Source organism: Gasterosteus aculeatus, chromosome 18 (assembly GCF_964276395.1).
Source record: "Gasterosteus aculeatus chromosome 18, fGasAcu3.hap1.1, whole genome shotgun sequence".
Taxonomy (NCBI): Eukaryota; Metazoa; Chordata; class Actinopteri; order Perciformes; family Gasterosteidae; genus Gasterosteus; species Gasterosteus aculeatus.
This window is the reverse complement of record NC_135706.1, coordinates 9,976,496-10,002,321: the sequence shown is the minus strand read 5'-3', so window position 1 is coordinate 10,002,321 and position 25,826 is coordinate 9,976,496. Positions and strand designations below refer to the sequence as shown.

Sequence of the window (25,826 nt, the reverse complement as noted above, 5' to 3'; positions counted from 1 at the left end):
AGCATTTATAAGTAGACTGAAACTGAAATGAATGCATTTCATAGAAAGGACAGAAATGTGTGGGAAAAAACTTGGGGAAATCCCACAAAAAGGAAAACAATGGCACAGTTTCTCCACTTGTATAAAGCTAAAAGCAAAAATAGAAATTGCTTTCCGTTATAGAAAAACCTTTTGACGACAATAATTGAAATGTGTCAAAATAGTGGTAGAAACTGTAGAAATAAACTGAATTGAAAATAGCCATTCTGTCCCAATAAAGTCAAACCTTGATTTCAGTACCACGTGTTCCCTAAATATTGACAGAAGACCATTGAGGGGAGCGTTGCCCCTCACTCTGTTTATTGTGAAGACTGCCTGATCAATATTTGAGGAGCGCCTGCAGCTGCAGGGACTGATTTTCACTAATCCTGCACATGTTCCACGGAGGACAGAGGTTCAACGGCTTATTTTATGAAGAAATTCAACAGTGCCTTGCAACATGTGTGGACTTGACCTGACTCAATCTTTTCAAATCAGGATAGCATAAAAACCTGCAGGGTCATGTGATGTCATCCATTACAACACAGTGAGGTGCTTAATGCATGGAGTCACATCACCAGAAAATACAGTTAGAAGTGAGAATATTGTTCATTGTTCTCGTGCAGACTGTGCAGATAGAGCAATTGCTCAGGCTCGCAGTGTCCCATGATAATTTATATATACATATATACATATAATCTCTGCCAGAAAATCATGCAATCACTCGGCTGTTTTGAGTGAATGTTTACCTTTGTGTCTGTCCATGGCTCACATCAGCCTCCGTTGCAGCAAACTGCACAACATTTTGCACCGTCAGTTATGGCTGCGTGCTCGAGGACTTCTCAAGGTTGTGGGGAGTCACAAACGTTTAATATCTGTTTCATACTGACACTTCATTCCTCCTCCTCACTGGCCGTCAAGGGGTCCCTTGTAATAACACACCCCTTGTAATAACAACATTCATACTGTCAAAAAAATACACTTGAAACCTAAATAAAGGCTTCCAGAGCTACTGAATTTGTGTTGGTTTCATAATGAAACAAATTGAATACAGGTAACATGATCTTTCAGCTTCAGAACAGTAGAATTCTTATACAATTCTTGTATGCATCCTTATGGCAGAATTGCACACTTGACTGGTCTAGTAAAAGTCACCCATCAGCTGAGGTTTGGTTCCCAGCTTCTGGCGTAACACAGAACAACAGTACAGAAATAAACGAGGGGAGGCTGCCAGTGTCCTCTAGTGGATCATTACGTCGCTACAGAGCCACACGGACATTTTCACTATTAAAACACTATTCCTACATTAGCAGACTGTCTCGTGTTCAATCACAGCAGCAGTCATTTTGTTTGTTTGTGTCTTTGAGGAAGACTGGATATATTTAATCCGTGCTCACTCATTTTAAAGTAATCTCTGGGATTAGAGCATCAAATGAAAATGGTTTGAAAGTAGTGGCTGAATGAAACATTTTGTTTTTTTTAAACTTAGATACTAGGAAATTTACCCTAAAAGGTATTTAAGAAATGCATCAATCAGGAATCAGGAATCAGGAAAGATTTATTACCATAACATACAAGGAATTTGTCTTGCCGGTTGGTGCGCGACAGTAGACAATGTGACAATAGACAAGACAGCAGTGTAAGTAATAAAATAAAGTAAAATTAAATGCTAAGTGGCACAAAGAGTTTTTGTCCGGGGTGGGAGGGGTCGGCCACGATCTTTTTAGCTGCTTCAGAGACCTGGAAGCGAACAAGTCCTGCAGGGACGGCAGATTGAAGCCGATCACCCTCTCTGCAGAGCGGATGACATGCTGCAGCCTGCCCTTGCCCTTGGCTGTGGCTGCAGCGTACCAGACGGTGATGGAGGAGCAGAGGATGGACTCCATGATGGCCGTGTAGAAGTGGATCATCATCGTCTTTGGCAGGTTGAATTTCTTCAGCTGCCTCAGGAAGAACAACCTCTGCTGAGCCTTCTTGGTGATGGAGCTGATGTTCAGCTCCCACTTGAGGTCCTGGGTGATGATGGAGCCCAGGAAACGGAAGGAATCCACAATAGTGACGGGGGAGTCACACAGGGTGATGGGGGGGGGTGGGGCTCTGTTCCGCCGGAAATCCACAACCATCTCCACTGTCTTTAGAGCGTTGAGCTCCAGGTTGTTCTGACTGCACCACGACACCAGATGGTCAGACTCCCACCTGTAGGCGGACTCGTCCCCACCAGAGATTAGTCCAATGAGTGTGGTGTCATCCGCAAACTTCAGGAGCTTGACGGACTGGTGACTGGAGGTGCAGCTGTTGGTGTACAGGGAGAAGAGCAGAGGGGAAAGAACACAGCCTTGGGGGGGAACCGGTGCTGATGGTCCTGGAGGCTGAGACATGTTTCCCCAGCTTCACATGCTGCTTCCTGTCAGACAGGAAGTCTGTGATCCACTTGCAGGTGGAGTCAGGCACGTGCAGCTGGGAGAGTTTGTCCTGCAGCAGAGACGGGATGATGGTGTTGAAGGCAGAGCTGAAGCCCACAAACAGGATCCTGGCGTAGGTTCCTGGGGAGTCCAGATGCTGGAGGATGTAGTGGAGGGCCATGTTGACAGCATCGTCCACAGACCTGTTGGCTCTGTGGGCGAACTGCAGGGGGTCCAGGAGGGGGTCCAGGAGGGACTTCAGGTGGGTCAGGACTAGCCATTCAAAAGACTTCATGACTACAGAGGTCAGGGCGACGGGCCTGTAGTCATTGAGTCCTGTGATCCTGGGCTCAAACAAGTCACAATGACTTTTCATACTCAGTACTCCGGCAACGACAGTATTTCAAGTTTCAAATTGGCAGTACTACCACTCAGATAGTTTAACGCTGCCTCAGACGCCGCGATCAGTCTGTATTGTGCTCACTCGTAGGTGGAGATAACCATTCCATGTGCTTGTAGGTGTCAAGCTTCAGGAAGACACACGCACACACAGTTAATTATTTATCCACTCAATGAAATGCTGACATACACACCGCCCTGTCTTCAGGGTCACCTTAGCATACACAAGAGAGGTCAGTGATGGACGGGTGTACAACTTCTGTGAAGCTAACAGAGAGCAGTCTGGGGAAAGATGTAATTAGGTGGTAACCCTTTTTTAAAAATGTAACATATATAGGTTTTTTGATACTAATACTGTGCGGTGCAGCTTGTTCCACAACGCGAGTTGGACGTGTGATGGATGAAGTACATTTATTTTCAGAGCTCATGATGATATTGATGTTTGTAAGTTGTAAATAATTGGAAAAAAAAGATTGTCATGATGTCAATATCTGTGCTACTCCAAGTTGTTCTGTATATTTCTCTGATTGGGTACATTGTCATGGTAGATGTAGGCCTGTCAAATTCTTGCCTATGTGATTTAATCTGAATTGAATATATATATATTTAATCTAAATTTGACTATTTAATTACTTGTGTTGTGAGGTCTGCATTGTAATAAGTACGTCATGAGCAGTTGCTGAGTTTTCCTTTCAGTATCAAGATTTTCCCATAAATGTGAACTGTCTATTTGAGATATTGTTCTAATAATAGTCTCCTGTGATAATTTTCCACAGGACGCTGCTGCGACAGTTTCTACGATGGAAGCAGTGAGTGTGGACGGATCCATTCCGTGGGCGGGGGGGGGGGGATTTAAGTACAACAAGTCGTAAAATCGTTATAAAATACATTGTGAATAACAACCACGTTTAAATTTGACACGCATGTTAATTTATTTATCACGATTAAGAGTGCTTGCTTCTCTAGCATATAGACCAAGTATATTAAATCGCCTTCGAGGAAAAAAAGCACACCCCTTGAGTTGTAAAGTCGGGAAGTCAGCTGAAAACCGAGCCCTGTGCCACATCTTCCACTAAATGATAAAGCGGCTTCATCGGCGGCAGCGAAAAGAAATGACAACGCAGCTTCCAAAAATCAACACTTAGCCCATTCCGCTCAGACTACAAATACATGTTTCCTCTCGAAAAGACCCAGACGGTCGTAAATCTTGATTCAGACCGTCCGCCGATAAGAGGAGTGTGAGTTAACGGTTAAGTTGACGCTCGGGAGCCGGTGACGTGAAGTTGCAAAAAGCGGACTTTTCCATCGGGAGGATTCACGAGCAGCTCCGACACCTCTAACAGGTAAGTGAACGTGACGTTATTGGAAGGGTTAAAGCTGCTAACCCGTTTCCGCTGTGTTTACGAGCTTTCCGTTACACACGTAACGTTACAAGACGAACCGACAAGTCTCACCAAGGCTTTCAAATGTGTTAAAGAATATTTTAAAGTTTAACCCAACTTCAGGGCATTTTCTCTACGTCATTAAAGGTATGATGCAACCATTTAAAATACATTAAACAAATGAAACTGTTCAGCAATTAATTGATCTCTCTAAATCAAACACTCAGAAAATACAATAACTAAGCAATAGACAATCTTCGGTGCAATTGTGTGTTTTTTTTCTGTCTTGTGAACAAGAAAATCCAAAGTTAATGTGAGGAACTCCAATAAAGCAATTCTCAATTTGATGCTGATTCCTCCACGGGAACTACGTAACAAAACAGGTCTGTTAGCGGGTTTCTGTACCCCCATATTCCTAAATGTTCCGAGTTGAAATCCGGTGGATTCATGCAGGTTCACCAGGGCCACCTTTTAGCGCGGGGCCTCTCCGGCGGGGCCCCGCCACCCGAGGGGCCCTGATCCTGGCAGTCGGATGCGGGAGGAGGTGAGCTCTGCTGCGACGGGCCCCTACTGGGCTCCTGGGGGCCTGGGACATAATGCCGGGGGAGACACGGGCCAACCAGAACCCGGTGCAGATCCTGCTGTAGTGAAATGAGAGCTTTTCTAAATATCCTTCAGAAATACGACTTTTATTCAGAGGCACCTCCAAAAATAAAAAACAAATGAAGGGACTTACAGTCTCTTTGAGCTCAATATTTTCAACTAACTTTTGTAATTTACAATCACAGCTTGCTTGACTTTTTTCATATAACAGATATTTGTATAACGAGTGCATGAGAAGTTCACACCATCACAATATGATTCTACTGTCGATAAATGATAAAACTGAACAAAAGTATATGTTGTGTAGACAAACGATGTTTGTGTGCCACCATAATTAGACCGGTGCATAAAAAACACTATTCCACTCTTTTTGATAACAATAACAGAGCAATTTGTAAACAGTGTATCCCAAATTATAAGTTAATAAGAATAAAATCCCGACCACTTTGCTACTAAGAAAGAAATACACTTAATGATTTTGCTTAAAATAAAAAAGAAATAGATTAGAAGAAATAATGCTGCATTAGATGAACCTGTCTTTGAAACTAACAGCAAACACGCAGAGGTCTCGGTGTATATTAGTTACGCCGCCTCTCTCTCATAAGCCTCAGCACCACCATCCTGTTGCCTTGACTACTGGCGTGTCAGGGGGATTTTTTTGTCCTGATCCGCTGCTTGATTTTCCGACACCGGTTCAAAAGACTCCACGAAGCAGCGCTGGAAGCCAGTATGACTTGAAAGCAAATCTCCATCCTTTTTTTAAATTTATTTTTTTTACCTCCTCTTGTCACCCTCCTCGTGATGCGTGCCGAGTTACGAGCAGCGCGCACAAACCTCAGGCTGCATCGCGGCTTCTGCTCGCCCGCCGCGCAGCACGCACCACTGAGAAGCGCACGCCGCTTTCCTTCCCTTGCGCCCAACCGTATCACTTTGTTTGCCTTACATTCCTCTCCAGAGAGCCACAACACAGACGGGATGGAAAATATTTGAGTGTGGGAAATGTTCATGGTTGTGGATGATTCAGCCACTTGACAAAGTCCGTTTTAGAGCTTATTATTCATTCTTTTGGTTCATGGTGTGGTCTATCCAACGTCGAAGAATAATAAAAAATCCTCTTCACAATTTCGCATTTTTATACACGGTTGAATGTGTTGTCAAGTAATAATTCATTCTTTTCTGTTATTTATATCTGTTAATCCTTATTTTATTTGGATGTAAACAGTTTTTCACACTCACTAACTGTCAGAAGCCTGACGAGCTCCATCAGCTTTGTGTCGTGCTTCATGGACGGATCATCTCCTACTACTACACATCTGGACAAACACCCCTAAATCATCCGTTCCTTCCCGTCTTCTGGATTTCTTCTTTGTTATTACAAGAAGTAATGTGATTCTGGGAAAAGAATGGAGGGTTCCGTGCTTGTGAAAAAAAGCCCCAGGAAATGAAGTGGCCCTGAGAATGTCAAATAGCAGGGAAACTCGACTCGTCGTTGGTTTAAAAGATCTCCACTGCGGCCTTTGGGCCCCGTGTGAACCAGTCTCATTACGCTGGGAACCTACTGGAAACTGTGCGGAGCGGGAACGGCCATGGTGGAGGTGGTGGGCGGGGGGGAGGGGGGGGGGACAAGATGAGGAACGGCGGCCCGTGTGATCGCGGCGAACTGCTGACACGGAATCCCCCCCCCCCTCCCCCCCAAAAATGTAATCGTCGAGGTGTTCGGTCACTGAGAGCCTTACTTTCTTTGCAGAGGAGGTCACGTAGATGTCAGAGTGATGGTCCGGCGGTTATTTCTGACCGCACGATGTTCAGAAAGGGGACCTACCTCCATCCCAGCTGTGAAAACATCCGAAAGCATCCTGTTGACGCCTCGAATGGCGTTCGTTCCGTACACAAGGAACAGCTTCAGAACAGAAGAACAATGCGGCTAATTGCCTCGCGGTGCACCTGCAGCAGGTAACACGGCGAAGCACCACCCACAGGAGCCCTTCAAACGGTTTGCCTGCAGCAACATTTCACATGTGGACAGAACAGAAAGCGAGAAATTGAAATCAGTGTTGTGACACTGTCCTTCTTTCTTTTTTTTTTTTTATTCCCATCATAATTACTGAGTTTATTTCTGTGTCCTCCGTGAAGCCGGCTCCTAACTCGGCAGCAGAGGTTCCTAAAACACCGTGGCAGCGCTTTTCGTTCTTCCGGCCCGGAGTCTGCTGGCTTTCCTTCCTCGGGGTTTGTGTGGCGTACGTGGGAATGAGGGGAAACGCCCATCCTCATGTCTGTTCCAGCTCAGCCTGCTCACTGAGCTGTCCTGGAAGAGTCCACGTGACCCGGAAGCTGAGGACATGCCGCTGTCGTCCCCCTCCCCCCTCCCCCCGTCCTGCTGCACGTCAGAGCGGGAGGCGGCGGTCCAGTGTGTAATTCATACTGTGGCCGTGTTCCAGCTGTCAGCCGAGCGTGACGTTGCGTCGTCAACGCGAAAAGGCTTTTATTCTACAGTCACAAGCCTGCTGCCACGGTGGTTAAGGACACTCACGATGCCGTGATGTGATCGTGTTGTTGCTACTTTAAAATGCAACGAAGGGCCTTTGTGCTTATTGTGATTGAATAGGGTCCATCATGGAGCCGATGATGAACGGTTATGGCCTCGGCGATCCCCTAACGTTTCTTCCAGAATCTAATTTCTACTTGACAGACAGAATTGCATTAAGACGTAGTTTTGCATGTTACATGTTCGCATTACGTTAAGCTCAGCCTCACAGACCACGTCTGCCGTTTAAAAGTCCAAATATGTCCCAGAAAATAATGATACAATACAAGGTAATTTTACCATTACAGGGATCAACATCGTACCCAATGCATTCATTTAAAGTGTGTTAGGGAAACTGGAGTGAACCGCATCACGTGTCGGCGATTGCAGTTTTATTGGGTCCTCGGCCACCCGGGGGGGCCGGAGGATGTTGTGTTGCCATTATGGGGCTGGCTGGTCCTAAAATCTGCCTGCCTCTGACTTACTATTCGTAAAAATCGCAAGAAATTTGACAATTATGAGAAAAAAGGGCTCCTGCGTGTTGAAAAGACATCATCCAATTTCACAGGGCTCCCGTTTGTTCCACAGCAGATAAAAATCGCCGCGGTGCCCACGGCACAGGGGGAATGGGATTTCAATAATTGGCAGAAAGCGAACTACCTCCCATAAATTAATTATACGAAACACAGAGGAGTGGACGTGTTATTCAGAAGGCTTTTTATATAATGTAACCACTGGTATTAGCTGGAAATAGTTCTTCCTTTTATGTGTCATAGCTTTTCTATTCTTTCTTCCTCCCCGCACATCACTGTTGCTTTCCCTCCCACACACAACTCACCAAAATTGTTTTCTCGGGTTGTGGTGAATTTCTCTTTTTCATTTCTGAAAAAGGCAAAGCTGGCGTGTGTTTTTTTTTTTTTTCAACTGTTCTTTTTAAAATCATTTTTTTACATGACCCTTTTCTTTCTGTTCTTTTCTTTCATATAAAGGCTGTTCTCAAACCCATAATTAATGATTACTACTGTAAAGAAGGACATCCGCATGGGTTTAATTTCCCCATGTAACAGACAATACATTGGTTTCTTTATAGCACTGCCCCTGCTGACCAAATCTCTGGAAGGAACATGGACATTTTGTCTTCTCTCGGGATGCAAGCGTCATAAGCGTTATGCTTATCAACCGACCCCTGTTGGCCTGTGCTTCATCGATGTGCTGCATGTACACAGTGTCCCGTCTAATACTTATAATAATATTGTTGTGCTTTTGTCCCCGAATGTGTTGTTTTTATGCATCTGCACATCCCCATCATCATGAATACCGCTGCATACATGAATACACATATGATAACCATGGAAACGCAATTTAGACAAACCACACAAAACAGAGGTGAATGGGTCCAGCTGGTCAACGCCTCGGTGTCCTTGTTAGCATTGGCACTTTTTCCCCTTTGTCCGTCTTTCTCTCATTGATCACTGTGTGCCCCCCCCTCCCTTTAACATCACTTGGAATAGACATTTTTACGCAACGGTGAGGAATATTGTTGAGGTCCGGCTTTCTCTGTAACACTGGTCATTATCAGCCTGACCTTTTACAGTGTCCCTGCACCATACAATTAAAGGTCAATCAATCATCACTGTGCCGGAGCATCAACACCACACATATTGTAAACGCATGAGATCTGCATGGACATCGTCTCAACTGTCCAGCCTGAGAAGGATCATCAGCGCGTGTTTTTGCGATTGAACAAACGCCGCTGCGAGCCGCGAGAGGAATCATTGAACCAATGAATCATTCATGGCGTTCGCGCGAGGATATTAATTAATGAGCATCGCTGGTCTCCTGCAGGAGCCGAGCAGCCGGCGGCGTGCCGCGTCATGGGGAAGCAGAACAGCAAGCTGCGGCCCGAGGTCCTCAACGACCTGCGAGAAAACACAGAGTTCACTGACCACGAGCTCCAGGAGTGGTACCGCGGCTTCCTCAAGGACTGTCCGACCGGCCACCTGACGGTGGAGGAGTTCAAGAAGATCTACGCCAACTTTTTCCCCTACGGAGACGCCTCGAAGTTCGCCGAGCACGTGTTCCGCACGTTCGACACCAACGGAGACGCCACCATCGACTTCAGGGAGTTCATCATCGCCCTCAGCGTGACCTCCCGCGGCGGCTTGGAGCAGAAGCTGCGCTGGGCCTTCAGCATGTACGACTTGGACGGGAACGGGTACATCAGCCGGGCCGAGATGCTGGAGATCGTCCAGGTGAGGAGAAGCCTCTTCTTCAGGGATCGATCAGTCTCTTAGAGCCTCAAACCGCAGTTCAAAAGATGACTGGGTTCTGCTTCTGCATCTCATATTGTAGGATGGGAATTGAAAAGGTTTTGCTAGTTCTGATAATCCGCTACATTAGAATTTGTCCAGCGATGGAGTTAAAGTCTTATCCCAGAAAAGAGACGGACAAAAGGAAGACGTGTAATCAGTTTCCTGAGAACGTTTTAGCGGCAAATCTATATCCATAACAATTGTAAATTATAAAAAAATAAGGTATTAACAAGTAAAATACTGTTTCTTTCCTCATCCCAAAATGAGCCAGTAAGTGTTTGACTTTGTCGTCACAAGATTTTCAGTTGATTGATAAGTTACAAAAAAACAGCAAACTCTCACCGCGCCAGATGGAACTAATATTTGTCAAAATCTTCCCTGTGAAAAATTGCAAAAGCATCAGTTATCCAAAAAGTTAAGCAATTATTGAAGCATCTACTAATATTTCAGTGTAAAGCTGTCCGGCTACTTACTGTTTTTATGCGGGCTCCCTTTCCCTTTTCCTTATCACTGTGGCTGTATTTACTCTTCAATATGGTGGGCTGAGCAGCCTGCAGGGCCGTATCAATATTGGCTCAGTTCCTTGTGTTTGTGGATACAAATGAATGTGAAAGAAAACATGCAAAAGCATCGGAGCTTTTTTTAATGGTGAATGCTTTCTGTTTTTGTTTTTTTTCTTTTTCCCAGCAAAAACCTTTTCCTTCCCTCGCAGACTTTTACCCGATCTAAAACGTGGAGTTGGCACCTGATAGACACGCGAGTGGCTCACTGTGTAGCAGTGTGTGTGTGTCTACAGGATGAGCTTCATTTTGCCAGAGCAGCATCATCATCAGGTAGCAACAGAAAATAGGTCAAAGCACTCAGAACGAAGATGACGCCAACCTGTAAGACGGGAACACAAACATAGTCACCGATTGTTTCGTTTTGGCCCCCGCGAGTACTGCGTTTTGGACGTCTCCCTCTTGTTTTACTTTACGACCAGATGTGACACGGGTGGGTGGAGCTTAGGCCAGCCGAAGACATCTTTAGGCCACCAAAAAGGTCACCATTAACTCCGAGAACAACCAAACCGGACCACAGCAGCCCGTCAATCACAGGTGGCCACGTCCTAAATAACGCTTTTTAACAAATTAATTGTTTTTGCAAACAGACGAGTCGCCCCCTGCAGGCCATTAGAAAGAATGCACATTTAAGGCACATGGGCATCTTTTTTTTTTTTAGATCCCTCCAAGTTGCCACCTGGTTGGGGACAGTTGTTTTTCATCGTCACCTGAAAGCTTCACGCGGACGACAAACTGAAATTGAAATGCACAAAACGGCAATCGTTCTCCCCCTGCTTTTGTAGGCAATATATAAGATGGTGTCCTCAGTAATGAAGATGCCCGAGGACGAGTCAACACCAGAGAAAAGGACAGATAAGATCTTCAGACAGATGGACATTGACAATGATGGTAAGATGTTTTTTTTATTTTTGTGTGCTTTCGTGATCCCAACGTGCGCTCACGATCAGTCGAGACAGAAAGAGGAATTCTTCTCACTTCCTTCTCACGATACATGAAAAGCGATATTTGCTTTGACATCTGGTGTAGTTGTCAGCAGAAAGAACTATAAGTGGAGGCTGGTGTATAAACATACGATGACATTTTAGTGAAACAGCTGAAATAATATAAAACACGTCTCCATGAAATATTTATAACCTCGACAAATTCTATTTATTATTAAATGTCATATGTTTACCACTGCCGTATAGTGTGTTGTAAACCACTTATTAAGTGACTGTATATGCTTACTAATGCCAAATTCACTACTAAAAGTAAAGCCGCACCAAATATAGACGGATCATGAACGATTTGATGTGTCCGACATGATTCAGTTGCCAAATAAGGAAACGTTATACGCTGGACGACGAACAAAGAGACACAGAGAAATAGGACCTCTTCTAACATGACGTAACATGAACATTACTCACAAGGTAATTAGCAGTCGTGTGTATCTCATCCTGCTGAGCTACCTCGATATTAGTGGTTTTGACATTTAGTGTGAACAGCACTTCCCAAGACTCCCAAAACCGAGGACGGAGATACACACACACACACACACACACAGCCAAACCCATCACCCAATTATTTATTCATTTATCAAGGACATCAAATCAGCCAGTTTGGCATCATCAACACACACACTCATCACACACACACACACACACACACAGAAGTTGTTCCTTGCCATTTTACTGATGACCCTCTGCCACAACCACCTGCTGGCACATCGGCCACTCAAACCGAGTAGGAGTATGGCCCGATCCCAAAGAGCCCCTCCTAAGGCCTTAAGCCCCGAGCCCTCAGGGACTCACTGACGTCACCTGGTGAGTGAGTGAGTGGGAGAGAGACGGCAAGGGCCTGAAATGGTGTAAATAGAAATGGGGCAGCGCTCCGCTGCAACATATAATGTCACCATGACAATGTAAAAAAAAAAAAACACAATGTACAATTCGAGGGTATTTATTTCATACTTTTTACAATCCTTCCAGGCTCTGTCGTCATAAGATGAGAGTAGGACGCTATATGTGTTTTGGAGCAGAAGGTTCAGAATGTCTGGAGGTCAAGATGTGTGTTTTATTACATCACGTAGTACTACAGAACAGGCCCCGGGCTACAGCTGCAGTTGATCCTCCGTTCTAATGTCATTTATACTGATGCAGTGCAACTCAAAGTGGGACTTAATTTAAACAAATGGTGGCGTGCTGTTGCTTTTTATCTATGGGTTAGTTTAGGCAACATCAAACTGTTGTCTCACTCTTGGTTTCCAACACGGACTGGATAAAGAATTCAAGTTGTACAATATTTAAACAGTCAGCGATGGCTCAACAGAAACTGTTTGTCATTTTAAATACTTTAGTATTTCTTCCCTTCCATTCTACATTCTAATGTTACTCCCAAAGTACATGAAGTTTTTTCCTGTCTATACAAGAACACCGGAAACCCACAAGTAGAAATGTTATATTCAGATTGGAATTTCATTAATAAAAACATGTTATTACTAATTAATGATTTAAAAGAAAACTCTAAATTTAATTTCTTGTAAATTACTTCACTGAGTTGTGTCCTTTTGTCTGAAGTGTGTTGTCAGAGGCCTCTGTGATTTTAAAGGGACCTCAGAGGCCTTTTAGCGATGTGTGATTCACCCTCTCATGCGCTCTGTGCTTCACAGGTAGATTGTCTTTGGAGGAGTTCATTAAGGGTGCCAAGAGCGACCCGTCCATCGTCAGACTGCTGCAGTCGGATCAGGGAGCCTCTTGTCAGTTCTGAGGACAGTGACAATCGACGCAGACACGCACGCTCTTCAGAACACGATCAGACCCACATCGGCCAGTCATCACAAACTCACCACACAATCCTTTCTCATTTTGAGCAGTCAGCTTATCGTTTACAATAATGAGTAATTCTCTTGTCAATGTGGCTCTTTTCCTGTCGACTATGTTGTGTTTTAGTAATTCTGTATTCTTTTAAGCGCTCTTGCATTTAAATGTTTTTTACCTGTTCTCTATAAGTGAAGTGCCATATCAAATATATTTATACTGACTTATGTGCTCGCAAGTATTACGAATACCCTTACGTTACACCAGGTGAAAACTAATTACATCACTTATGATTTTAAGTCAATTTAGTGTCTTGAAAAGTGGCTTATGTTTTGCATCGGCTGTAGATTAAGAAGTTGCTCTTCTGAACGACTCCCATATGCCTTTAGCATTGCATGTGCCTGGGGATTGGAATAATTGCAATTTATGTGAACAATGAGAACGTGATCCGTTTTTATTCCTTTTTATTTTTGTAACAAAAATTTTGTTTTCACACAATTGAAATAAAGTCGTGTAAGAAAAATCTACACAAGTCCCACAGTATCCCCTTGTGGACATGAAAACCTGGCGAGAGTCTCACTTACTGGTTCAAAAAAGAAAGAATGTATAAAGAGTCACAGAAGGTTGTACGCTGAAGTGTTACTTTGACACGTCCACATTTTAAAACAGGTGCTTTGAGAGTGGCTGAAAATGGGACTGGGGGGGGACCTTTGAAAAAGACTGGAATGAACAACTGAAATGTCACATTCGTGGCCGCTTTCCCGCTCAGCTGCCATATAAATATGTGGCTCCTAATGGGAGGCAGAGTTCATTTCAGAGACACAACACATGCCGCCGCCCCCGTTTGAATGACAAAGATGAGGTGAGAAACTGCGGATGTCTCTCGTGTGTCTTTTCTGGAAGATTTCAGTAACTGGGCGACCGGGCCTCCCGTTTGTCCACAGGAGAAGGGAGGCGGGTTGCACAGGACCAGACCAGATTAAACAGAGTCAGTTCCCGCCCGGTTTTGGGCTCATAACTCATCTTTATCGAAGTCATCGTCCAGGTCTACGTCACTGAGGTCGTAGTCCTCCTCCACAGGAAGCTGCAGTTGAGAATGAAAAAAGACAAAAACAGTCACCGCAGGTGGAGGTGAACACGAGGACTTTCACTTCAAACCCATTTACATAGATTACAAATGACAAACGTGTAGAGCCTACATTTTATACAAAAAAACATAATAATTGACAGACGAATTGGCTGTAAGGCCCTTTGGATTTCTGGCACGTCACAGTTTTGGTTGACGCTCTTGACTGAGATTGTGCTGTGACAGAAGTGAAAACTGAACTTTGCTGCCCAACAGACAGACTATGCGGTTGCCGTCTTCAAGCCATCTGCGGACGCACATTTAGCTTTTGTGTCGATGCCTTCTGTTCATTGCGCAATTTTTGTTCACATTGTTCTGGACGATTTGAGTCGTACAGCCGGGGGGTTTGGTAAAAAAAAGGTACGAACTGTAATGAACCGTCCGCTCGGCGGGGCCGACCCTCCCACTCACCTGTCCATCTTTGCCGTCCCAGGGCTCAACGGTGTGAACGGCGGGCATCACGCCACCTCCAAATGTGGCAGTCGAGCCGCGGCCTACAGAGAGCTCCCTGGAGGAAAAGGTGGGACGACGTGAGCGCCATCCTTCAGCACATTCGTCATGGTGTGAAGAAAAAGAAAAACTACCTGAGGAACTCGTGAATGCCGGTCTCGCTGAAGGAGCCCTTCAGCAGAGCAAATTTCATTTTGCGTGCGTTGATGGCCGCCATGGCGGGATAGCCGAACCCGCCGATGCCGAGAGAGGCCTCCAGCTCCATCTGAGCGCCGGCTTCGGTCCACAGCCAGCTGACGGCGGGAGAGAGTGGGATGTTAAGTCGGTCACAATCAAGTCATTTGTAGAATAATCCGCGAGTCAAGAAACCGTACCCCCACATCTTCTTCTTGTACTTCTCAGCCATCCGCATCATCACCTCCATGTAGCCGTTCCTTCCGGCTGCGCCTGTTTGACACACAGGGACCGTTCGTGGAGAGTGATTCAAGGGTTAAAAAAAACCGCCAGTCGGAATTCTCTGCAGCATTTGCGAAAATATGAAATAATAAAGTGTATCAGTGTAAATAGTTCTAGCTTCTCAATACAGTGAGTGAACTTTAATCTTGTTAAAATATCAGATTTTCCTCCTCCAGAAATTAAACATTCAGAATGAAGCGTCCGACTCACCAGTGTCCAGGATGTGCGGCAGAACAGCGATTACACACAACTGACTGTCTTCACACGTCTTCTGCAAGACGTCTTTATTGAGAATCTGAAGGACAAACGTTCACAAGACGGAATGCGGCGTGAGTTAACATGATCACATGAATAGACAACCTTAATTTTAGTTTGTAGCTGTGATCAATGAGATCATACATTGAATCACAGACGTGTTCATCGACAGTGTAGAAACCAATGACTTAAAGTCCAACAGCAGCCGTACGAGTGTTCATAACTGAATGTCTGATGGACACTGCAAAGCGCACTGACCTCCAGCAGCTCAGGAGCAGCGGCGTGGTCAGAGAACAGATCAATGGCCCGCTCGATGATGTCACCACGGGAGCGCCCCCCTTGGAAGTCCTCGGGCTCCTCGCCTTTGCGGAAAATCTTGATGGTGGGAAATCCTCGGATCTAAAAAGCACACGTTGGATATTAATAGAAGGATTCAGTACGGAAGAAGCTCAGTGACTAGAAGCATCTGTAAAATGATGTTGATGCCATGGACGGTTATTATCAGTAGCACGATGTCAAGAGTTGAGTTTGAATTTCATTTGGCCTAAATTAGTATGTTTTTACTTCCTCCACTCCAACAAGTTTCAGAGCTTTGTTCTGGACAGTTCGAGACGTCATTAACTGCTAAATATCGAATCCCAGTAAGAAGAGCCTGAAGGTGTAACCAAGACTTAAAAAGCCCTCAAATCGTTCCAGGTTGGAGACATTTCTTACAGCCAGAGCAGTTACAAAAGTCAAAATCACATATGGAAAGCAAAGATTGTGGCTAGTCAACCATCACGTTAACCAATTAAATTGGATATTTACTTATGGAAGAAATGGTATATTGAGTTGCGTGTCCACTGAAGGTTCCCACTCTTACAATTGTGTGGCGGCGCACCACTTTGACCTTTGACTCACCCCGTAGCGGCTGGACACGGCCTGGTGCACCGTAGCATCCACGGCGCCGAGGCGAACTTTGCCCTTTGTCTGCTCCTTGACGGCCGAGGCTGCAGCCGCCCACTCGGGCTCCAGGCTGCCAACGACAGACAGAAACTGATGGTTAGGAACAAAAAGTACAAACTAAAAACAGAGATTTTGCTAAAAGAATTTACAAGTCATCATTACATGCATGCAGTGTTTCCCCAACAACCATCGGCTGAATTGAAACTCACTTTTTACAGTGTCCACACCAGGGGGCGTAGAACTCCACCAGCCACACCGCATCCCCCTCCAGCACCGTCTTGTCAAAGTTGTCGTCGGTGAGCTCGACCACGTCCTGCTTACTGCCGCCGCCGCCGCCACCGCCGCTCTGGAAGGAAGCGGAGGATTACTCAACACTGTTCACGCAGGCGTTTGACCTTTCCGATTTGGAGTAATTAGAACCAACTAGTGCGCGCAGGGTCCCTAATGTAGCCACCTGTTTGCTGTAGCCAGAGCTGCCAGACTTGCCGCTCAGCCGGTCTTTCACCAGAGTGCGCAAAGTGTTCATGGCGCCGTCCACGATGGCCTGGCTGCTGCGTCCCCCTGGAGGATGAAACGGTCAGGTCATTGCAGCCAAAAGAAGAGCATTTAGAATAGAGAGTCCTCCTCACGATAAAGCGCCCAACAAAGCGGTGAGAGCAATCGCGCAGAATGTTAAGTCTTCTCTCTGAAACCTGAATCCGCTTTTCTCGCTCTCCACTTAGAGGAACTGTTAGATTGAACTTTCGAGTCGAGATTTCAAACTCCCAAAGCTGCGTTTCCAGGAAAAACAAAAGCGATTTGTTTGGTGCGGTGTATTTTTTTTAGCCGTACCTTGGTAGTCCTCCGGCTTGTTCTTATTGGCTCCAAAGATCTTGATGGTGGGGAAACCTCGGACGCCATACTGGCCCCCCAGCGACTTGTGCTGGTCTGCATCTACTGCGCCGACCTTCACGATACCCTGGAGGGTTTTAGAAATAAAAATTCAAGTTGGGAGTCTAGTCTGGACTTTTAAAAACAACAGCAAGCTGGTTTGTCATTTTCTTTTCACAAATTATTATTGTTGAGAGAATAATACAATAGCCTTTCTTTATATAAAAAAAACAAAACAAAAAAACAAACACTTTCAATAAAATGAGTTATATCATCTTAGCGCTAGATAAATACAAGACTCACTCACATTTGACTACAGTCCCACATCCGCCCACCTCACACGCCTGACTTACTGACAGTTATTCTTACTGATGAGTTACAAACTTGTTTATGCAACAAAGCCGTGATATCTGTTATGGTTAAATAGCCTGAGTGTCAGTTTGCTACTTTTGATTGTTTTTTTTGCTGAGTATATTTGCTTATCACAGTCATATAGCAAACAGCTATTGAAGGCATCATCATCATCATCATGTGTCTGCTGATCAACGGTGAAAGACCAGAGCGCCGTTTACCTTGAGGGCCGTGGCCACCTTCTTCCAATCAGCAGTTAAACTTTGACAGTGACCACACCTGTGGTTGGGAACAGAAAGGGACACAAATAATGAGTAATTGACGGGTTAGTTTGTTGAATGAGTCGTTTCTCTAGTAATCTAGCGTCTAATAGACGCGTGTCGTGAGTTCATGTGAGGAACAGCAGGTGGGCACGATTGGCGTTCAAGCCCAGAAACATTTAATCACCACGCATCATGAGGTATTTGCCACAGAACCGTGTTATTAAACAGTAACACATCCTGTGAATATTTAACACCTTTCATTCGGGTTTTTTGGGTTCACTACTCAACGGCCTTTTATCCAACACGTTTCAGGCGTCACAAATGATCTTTTTTGCAGCAGCAAAAAACATTTCAACGTGTCCTAGTACGAAAAGTAAAAGCTGGAAGTGATGACGTTTACAACGGTTGAGGTCCTGGAGAGCAAACATGCACACCAGGACCTCCCACAGCGTCACAGTAGCAAGTTATTTAACGCACCTTTTCCTTTCCTACCGTGACACGTCTAAATGTCTGATGCGAGTTTACATGACCAAGGATAGAAAATGATGTCACTTCCTGACACATTTTGCCATGTATTTGTTTACCAGAATACACATTAAAACATTTCGTATTTGTTTGAATCCTGGATCCTTCTCGTTACTTCTGTAGGACTTGACTGCGCTCTGCAAATAAAGCCGAGGAGGAAGTGAAAGTCTGCCCTGATCACAGGTTTATGTGCTTTAGGTGAGTGACAGCAACTACAAACAGAGGACTCAAATGTCACTGAGGTCAACGGGACGCTACGTGGCTCAAAACCAGAGGACACCTGTTGACATCAAAACAGCGGCCGCAGAGATGGAGTGAGGTGTGGTGGGAGTGAGGTGTGGTGGGAGTGAGGTGGTGGAGCTCACCAGGGCGCGTAGAACTCCACCAGCCACAGGCTGTCACTCTGGATCACCTCCTTGTTGAAGTTGGACGGGGTGAGCTCCACGACATCGTCACTGGCGGAGTAAAAGGCTCGGGCGGAGAGGACCAGGGAGCAGCACAGCACTCCTGCAGGGAGGGACACACACACACACACACACACACACACACACACACACACAAAAGGGGTTCACTCAACGATGCACATTATGCAGGGACGTGGTTGAGCAGTGAAACGGGATTACGAGCCGATTCGAACACGGTTTGTGCGCAGAATCACGTGACTGAAAATGGAGTTTCACGTTTGTTTGTTTGATTAATCGATTCAATTATAACGGAGGCCCGACACTCAGCTCAACTTAGCCACTCAAGCTAAAGTAGCAAACACGGCGTCAAATCAAAGCTCACGACTATTTAAAAAAAAAGGCGCATAAGACGACTATCGAACAAGTAGAACGGCGGCTAAACACGTATCACCTACCGAGTAAAAGCGGCCTCATGGTCGTCGCTGCTCTCGGTCGCCGGACGTCTATTAGGTTAGCAACACACGGTCTGCGGCGGCTGCTTCTCCCAGGAAAGGTAATACGGAATGAACCTCACCGTGGCCCGCGCTGATTGGTCCACTCGGGGACACGCTGCGTCTCAGCCAATCAGCGCGCGCCGTGTAGTTTAGCGAGCCGATGATATGGAGACAAGTGGATCCGTTTGAAGAAAAAAAAAGGAGGATGTTACAGTTTGCAACATGTAAGTGAATTAAGAGATGATGAAACAAATTAACCAGGACAAAACAGAGACAAGTGCTATTATGTGTATAGTTTCCGTTAATGATCAAATGTTAAAGTAACGTTTTTACAGAATGACTGCCTAGTACATTTAGCAGCCAGTTGAAGTGAATCTAATGAATGCCTTTATAGACTTCTTTGCTCTTCTAATTGTTAACAATCCATCATGTTTGTCTAAACATCTTAATCTACCAAGTCTCTTGATTCTGACACTGAGAACACCATAAAAAGTGTTTGATAAAGTCACACAAATATCACATCAATAAATTCCTTTGTAATGCAAAAAAGTATTATTTTTCTAAGACAACAATAGTCAATTATGCAGACACTGGACTTTGTTTTTTATTAATAGATTTACTTTAGAATAAAACTGAAATGTGTAGATTGTATCACTAGATGGCGACAAACAACAATGCAAAACATTGTTAGGACGCTGTTTTATTTAACTTCCAACACAAACATGATGGATTTTAAAGGCATTGTGAAGAATAAAGATGAATAAATGATTCCAGTTTCTCATATGCTACCTATTAATCGATTGTGTTTAATTAATTTCCGTTCGTCGAGCTGCCATCACCCGGTTGAGTGCGTTTCACCTTTTTCCTGTAACTTGCTGCTTGACTATTTACTTCGTGCACAGAGATGGATGAGATGTGCTGCGCCAGAGAGCGCAACCGGAAAACACGGAAACAGCCTTAAATATAAAAGCAGACATTATTAAATGTGATTTATTTCCTCTATTCAACCTGTAGTGTTTTACCCTTATCTTTGGGCATTATTTTGAGAATTTTGACATGCTTTGATTTGTATTAATATATTATGTACATAAGTAGGTGCAATACATATATATTGTTATTATTTTAATGTGTATTGTTGTTTGGGGTTGAAAAAAACATGTTTTTGTTTATTTTTACGTTTTGTCCCAAACAAGCTGACTTAAAAAATATTAGATAATAAAATAAATACAGACAACTTTTCAGAGAGGACATATATTAATTATTAGAAATAATCAGAAATACATATCTTTATTTAAATAATTCTCGCCTATTTAATTTGGAATTGTTTTATTGTTTATACGGGAAAAAAATGCTCAGAAGGGATTTAGTTTGAAAATCCGCACCGGAAGTTGAGTGGTTTGATCATTGCTCGCTTGACGTAACGCGCACTACAATAACAACTTTCTCAACGCGCGCAAGAGTGTTGAGCTGAGACTTCACGCTGCAGCCACCTCCGAGCAAACAAATACAGATATAGATATATATTTATAAATAAAAAGACATAAGAAGGTGTTTGAGGGCCGACGCATTGGGTCGGGGCTTCTGACTTATTCACTTTGAGGGCACAATTGTGAAAATACATAGTGCGGTCAACTTGGGCTGTTTGGTGGCGGATTTAACGGCACAATGTGGGGGATCCAGCGGACGCGCCACGGAGACTGCAACGCCTCGGACGCCAGCGGGGAGACGGAGGTCGTGGTCAACGTCGGCGGGGTGAAACAGGTGCTGTATGGGGACGCGTTGAGTCGCTACCCGGACACGCGGCTGGCAGAACTGATCGACTGTTCGCTCAAGTCCTCCGAGGAAATATCCGTATTATGCGACGACTACGACCCTGACGCGGGGGAATTCTACTTTGACAGAGACCCCGAGGCATTTAAATGCGTCGTCGAGCTGTATTATTACGGGGAGATTCACATGAAACGAGGCATCTGTCCAATTTGTTTCATGAAGGAGATGGAGTTCTGGAAGATCGACGCCGATTTTCTGGACGACTGCTGTAAATGCCAACTGAAGGAGGTGGAGGATGAACTCGCGGAGATCGCAGAGAAAGTAAGAACTATCCTGGTGGACCGAGATGGAGATCCGTCGGCGGCCGGCTGGCAGCGCTTCCAGATGTGCCTCTGGAGGCTAATGGAGAAGCCGGAGTCCTCGCTGCCTGCGCACATAATCGCCATAGTTTCTTTCATCTTTATCCTGGTCTCTTCCGTGGTGATGTGTGTCGGGACCATCCCCGACCTGCAGGTAGAGGACTCGGAAGGTAACCTCACAGAGAACCCAACTCTGGAGGTCATCGAGACGGTGTGCATCTGCTGGTTTACCATTGAATACATCTTGCGTTTAATCTCCTCCCCAAATAAAAGGAAATTTGTCCTGGCTTTCATGAACGTCATTGACTTCATGGCCATCATGCCCTTCTTCGTGGTGCTGATTCTGACCTCTTTCGGCACAGGAGTGATGGAGCTGGCCAACGTGCAGCAGGCGGTGCAGGCTTTACGCATAATGCGCATTGCGCGCATTTTCAAACTGGCTCGCCATTCCTCCGGACTGCAGACCCTCACATCCGCCCTGAAGAGCAGCTTCAAAGAGCTCGGGCTGCTCCTCATGTACATGGGCGTGGGGGTCTTCCTTTTCTCCGCGTTGGGCTACACAATGGAGCAGAGCCACCCGGAAACCTTGTTCACCAGCATCCCACAGTCGTTCTGGTGGGCGGTGATCACCATGACCACGGTGGGCTACGGAGACGTCTACCCGAAGACCACTTTGGGCCGATGCAACGCGGCCATCAGCTTTCTGTGCGGAGTGATCGCCATAGCGCTGCCCATACACCCTATCATCAACAATTTCGTGTTGGTCTACAACAAGCAACAGGTGCTGGAGACTGCGGCCAAGCACGAGATTGAACTGATGGCACTGCGCTCCGGGGAAGGCGAGCTGGAGGCAGCGCGCGGCGCCCACGCGCACGTTTGCGTCGCGGGGGTCTGGGACAACGGCGCGCGCTCCTGTCACAGCGACACCTGCACCCCCTCACTGAAGGATCCCAGAGGAGGGGCCGGACTGCGGCCCCACAGCATGGAGACAAGCTTCGAAAGCACAGCCGAGTCCACGGAATATTTCATCTCACCTGAGAACACTCTGCGAAAAAACGACGTAAAACGACAGAGCAGCAACTGAATCGTTAATTGTCGACTTCATTAAACTTCATTAAACCCCGCAAAATGCAGGCTTACCGATCCCACGATGACCGGGGACAACATTGTAAATAGCCGAGGTGCTCTCCGAGGACTGTTTAGTGGAAAGGGACACATAGGGGCACATACTTGATGAGCTGCGCCTTTGCGCAGTGACTCCCTGTATGAGGAATTCTGTTTGAACAGCAAGCAGCCTTCTTATATAACAAACCCCCCCATCCCCAATCCTCACACTCACACTTTAGACTGCACTATAGCTTATATTTCTCTGTACAGATATATAAATAATACATCCCGATGAATGTTTAAAGAAAAAAAGAAGAACAAAAAAATTGTCAGCTCCTCCAAGAGACAAGAATAGCAAGTATACGCTGATGACTAACTGGGGGATAGTAAAAGCAACATATTGCCAATGCAGTGCACGGTTATCCGACACGATGAATGTGAAGCCGTATGTGAGATATAAAAGTCATGTGCAGAACTTGTCCCATGATGGGCTTAGAAATTTGATGCAGCCATCGCCACCGTGCTTGTTCCCGAGGTCCAGTGGAATAACCTGACTAACCACGTTATCGGTGAGGGGGAAGGGGAAACAGGCTGGATGAAAGAAGGATTCCAGATATTTAAAAAAAAAAAAGATATAAAAGTATCTATAATCAGAACGTTGTTTCATTAATTTTTCATGAGAGCAAAGTCAGAGCAGCAGGTGACCAACATGAAAAGGCTGTGAGAGTTTCAATGCGACGTGTCTGCCTGTAAAATGTGTTTAGTGCATCTCATTTTAGTGAAACTTGAAAGGACTACGTTTTCACAATGTTTTATAAATGCATTCTGTATTGGCTTAATGGGAACATGTATTAAAAGGTTCAAGCTTCACATTTAAACAGTCTACTCCTACACCATTAGTCTGAGTGACACGAGGAACTTTCTACACAGAACAATCCTTCCATTAGTTGTCACAGTGAGGGATCTATTCTAGGTCTGAAATAAATGCTGCGGATTCCAACGGTTTGAACTCGTTGCAGCCTGCAGGATGAACGATATCTATGGGCTCCTGTTGCACATCTTATTCTATGAAATGTTATTAAATAATAATAATAGTGAATTAATAGAAAACAGTGCAGACTTAGTTTACGACAATAGGTAAAATGGAAGTCTGCATTATTGTTACTGTGGAAGCTACACATTTTGACCATTTATCCATTTACTCTAAACGCTACCTTAACTGTAACCTTCATGTCACCTTCAGACTTGAGAGCAAAGTCCAAAAAGGGAATTTTAAAACCGCTGTGTTCACCGGTACCGTAATGATTTTTTTAATCAATACAATTTTCTGAGCATTTCTTTAGCGGCAAACAACTGTACAGTAAACATTGTAGTGAGTATAAGCACGTCATGCGGTCATTTTCCATCTTTATGGGCTATAATCAAAGTATTTTCACCCACCAGGGATGATCGCCAAAGGTACATTATTTAAGGGTTACATGGACATTATCTATGCTATCTGGAACAGCCTACTCTGTGTCCTCCTCTGACTTTCAGCGGCTCAGCCGGTTTCCATGCTGAGACACTTGTTTTTACACTAGACATGGTATGAATTTCAAATTTAGGACCTCTGTCGAAACAAAGACGAGTCATTCATCTTATGCTGCCCTGCCGAAAGAGAGTCGTCTATCATTGGGACAAAATGTCAGTTGGTGTGATGGGAGTGAGCAGGCCCTAATTTAGTATTAACTGCCACTGATGTTTTCCACTGAGGTTCAGTTTAAGTCACGCAGCCATAAAATAAAGACCATGCAGGAGGTCAGGCTGTGCTTTGCAGCCTTTCCACCCACACATCCAGTCCTGTCCCCGGCTGCTATCTCTGCGGGCAGAAAGGCCTTTGTGCACAGTGACAGGTGGAGCTGGAATGTCAAAGGCCGGCATTGTGCAGTGGAACAATGTTCCTCCAGCAGATGCACATGCAAAAAGACGTATATAAACATCCCCCCTCCTCTCTGCCGGCTACCTGCACGGCCACACAGATAATTGCATCTACAAACACTTGTCCGCCTGTGTACCCACAGCCACGGCTGATCTGCTCTGCGTGACCTGCTGCGACCCGCTGTGATCTGCTGGCTAATCACCAATTTGTTCACCCACACGTTGGTCATCTGTGGCATTCAGTGGGTGTTTAAGACGGGGAATATTCCTGAGCATTTACTGAAAGTTGTGCTTGTTAGCAAAAAAGTCCCAATTATTGTGAGAACCGTGGTTGTTGCTTCAAAATAAATGCTCTTTTCTAAATCCAGACCAAGTTTTATTTGAGTGCAGATGAAGTGTTTCTTTACTTATGCCTGTAGATATAAATATGTCTGATGTGTATGTGCAGCATGGATCTGTTTAAATCACCTAAACAGACCTAAAGGATCAAGAAGTTCTGTTTCAAATTGTCCATCAGTTGATTTCCTCACTTTAAGTCATTCTGCCAATGATGAGGATGTTTATATTATAATGCTTTTATTCCACCGCCTTGCCAAGAGAATAATAATTAACAAGGCGTAAAAGTGTATAGCACGCTTCAATATGACACCTCAATGTTCCATTCATGTAGTGTTAAATCATGGAGCGCATGTCGGCTGCTGTAAATAAACGGGATGTGACGTCCTGCCTGAACCCTCAGACACGTCGTACAGTGCCATAGATTAATTGAACCACTTTGTACACGTAGAGAGCAAATATTAGAGTGAATTTTAGGTAAAGTTATTGCAGCTGGCTCCCAGCGCTGATTGTTTTCTGGTGACCTCATGTCGTATATGTATTGAGTTACACCCAAATATTTGAGATGACAGCAGGACTCACAGAGGCCCTGTTTGCCTCTCCCTGGCCAACCTTTGGAACAGGGGCTGTTCTACTCACGTCTGCTAAAAATAGAGAAGTCCAAGTAAGTAACAAATGGTACAGACGTACAGGAAAAGCTCAGTTTGTACTTTTATTTCCCTGCACAGAATTATTTTGTCCTGCCTTATCACACATAAGGCAAGAGAAAAGAACCGAATGGGAGACGAAAGCCAGATGGATGAAAAAGAGATCCAAATGAATCATTCGCTCTCAAGACCACGCTTAAGAGAAATTAATGTCTCCCCTCAAACGGTACAAACGGGATATGATAATAGATTTGCAACATTAGTTTGGATGGGGATGTGTTTGCAACTGCCCACTCCTCAGGGCACTATCTCTGTTTCAGAGATATTCAGCGCAGGAACAGAAAAAGGTAATTTCCCTGATGTCAGATTCGAAAGAGGTGAAATGAGGAGTGAATGAGTTACAATCTTTTCAACAACAGTGGACTTTGATTCTGGCAAAGAGTGGCATTAAATTGCATGACAATAATTGCATGGATTAAATATGACCTTCAACATAATAGCAGAAAAGGATGATACATTGAACTCACTCAACTCGGCTGTAAAAAGGATTTCC

The 25,826-nt window shown here is 44.9% G+C and overlaps 3 protein-coding genes across 3 annotated transcripts; 2 read left to right on the top strand and 1 right to left on the bottom strand.

Annotated features, from left to right (window-relative positions):
• Window positions 1–3,848: 3,848 nt before the first annotated feature.
• hpcal1 (hippocalcin-like 1) lies at window positions 3,849–13,561 on the top strand. The gene is made up of 4 exons (XM_078093162.1): window positions 3,849–4,162; window positions 9,174–9,580; window positions 10,986–11,091; window positions 12,851–13,561. The coding sequence occupies exons 2-4, from the start codon at window positions 9,203–9,205 to the stop codon at window positions 12,946–12,948; spliced, it is 582 nt and encodes a 193-aa protein (XP_077949288.1). The 5' UTR covers window positions 3,849–4,162; window positions 9,174–9,202; the 3' UTR covers window positions 12,949–13,561.
• Window positions 13,446–19,256, bottom strand: pdia6 (protein disulfide isomerase family A, member 6). The gene is made up of 13 exons (XM_040159973.2): window positions 19,099–19,256; window positions 18,605–18,746; window positions 17,673–17,730; window positions 17,062–17,188; window positions 16,685–16,791; window positions 16,440–16,576; window positions 16,186–16,300; window positions 15,544–15,684; window positions 15,241–15,325; window positions 14,949–15,021; window positions 14,709–14,867; window positions 14,536–14,632; window positions 13,446–14,082 (listed from the first exon to the last, which is right to left on the bottom strand). The coding sequence occupies exons 1-13, from the start codon at window positions 19,115–19,117 to the stop codon at window positions 14,011–14,013; spliced, it is 1,332 nt and encodes a 443-aa protein (XP_040015907.2). The 5' UTR covers window positions 19,118–19,256; the 3' UTR covers window positions 13,446–14,010.
• A 1,112-nt stretch (window positions 19,257–20,368) lies between these two features.
• On the top strand, window positions 20,369–24,653 carry LOC120807682 (voltage-gated potassium channel regulatory subunit KCNF1). The gene has a single exon (XM_040159972.2). It carries the CDS (start codon window positions 20,803–20,805, stop codon window positions 22,348–22,350), a length of 1,548 nt encoding a protein of 515 aa, XP_040015906.2. The 5' UTR covers window positions 20,369–20,802; the 3' UTR covers window positions 22,351–24,653.
• Window positions 24,654–25,826: the final 1,173 nt, after the last annotated feature.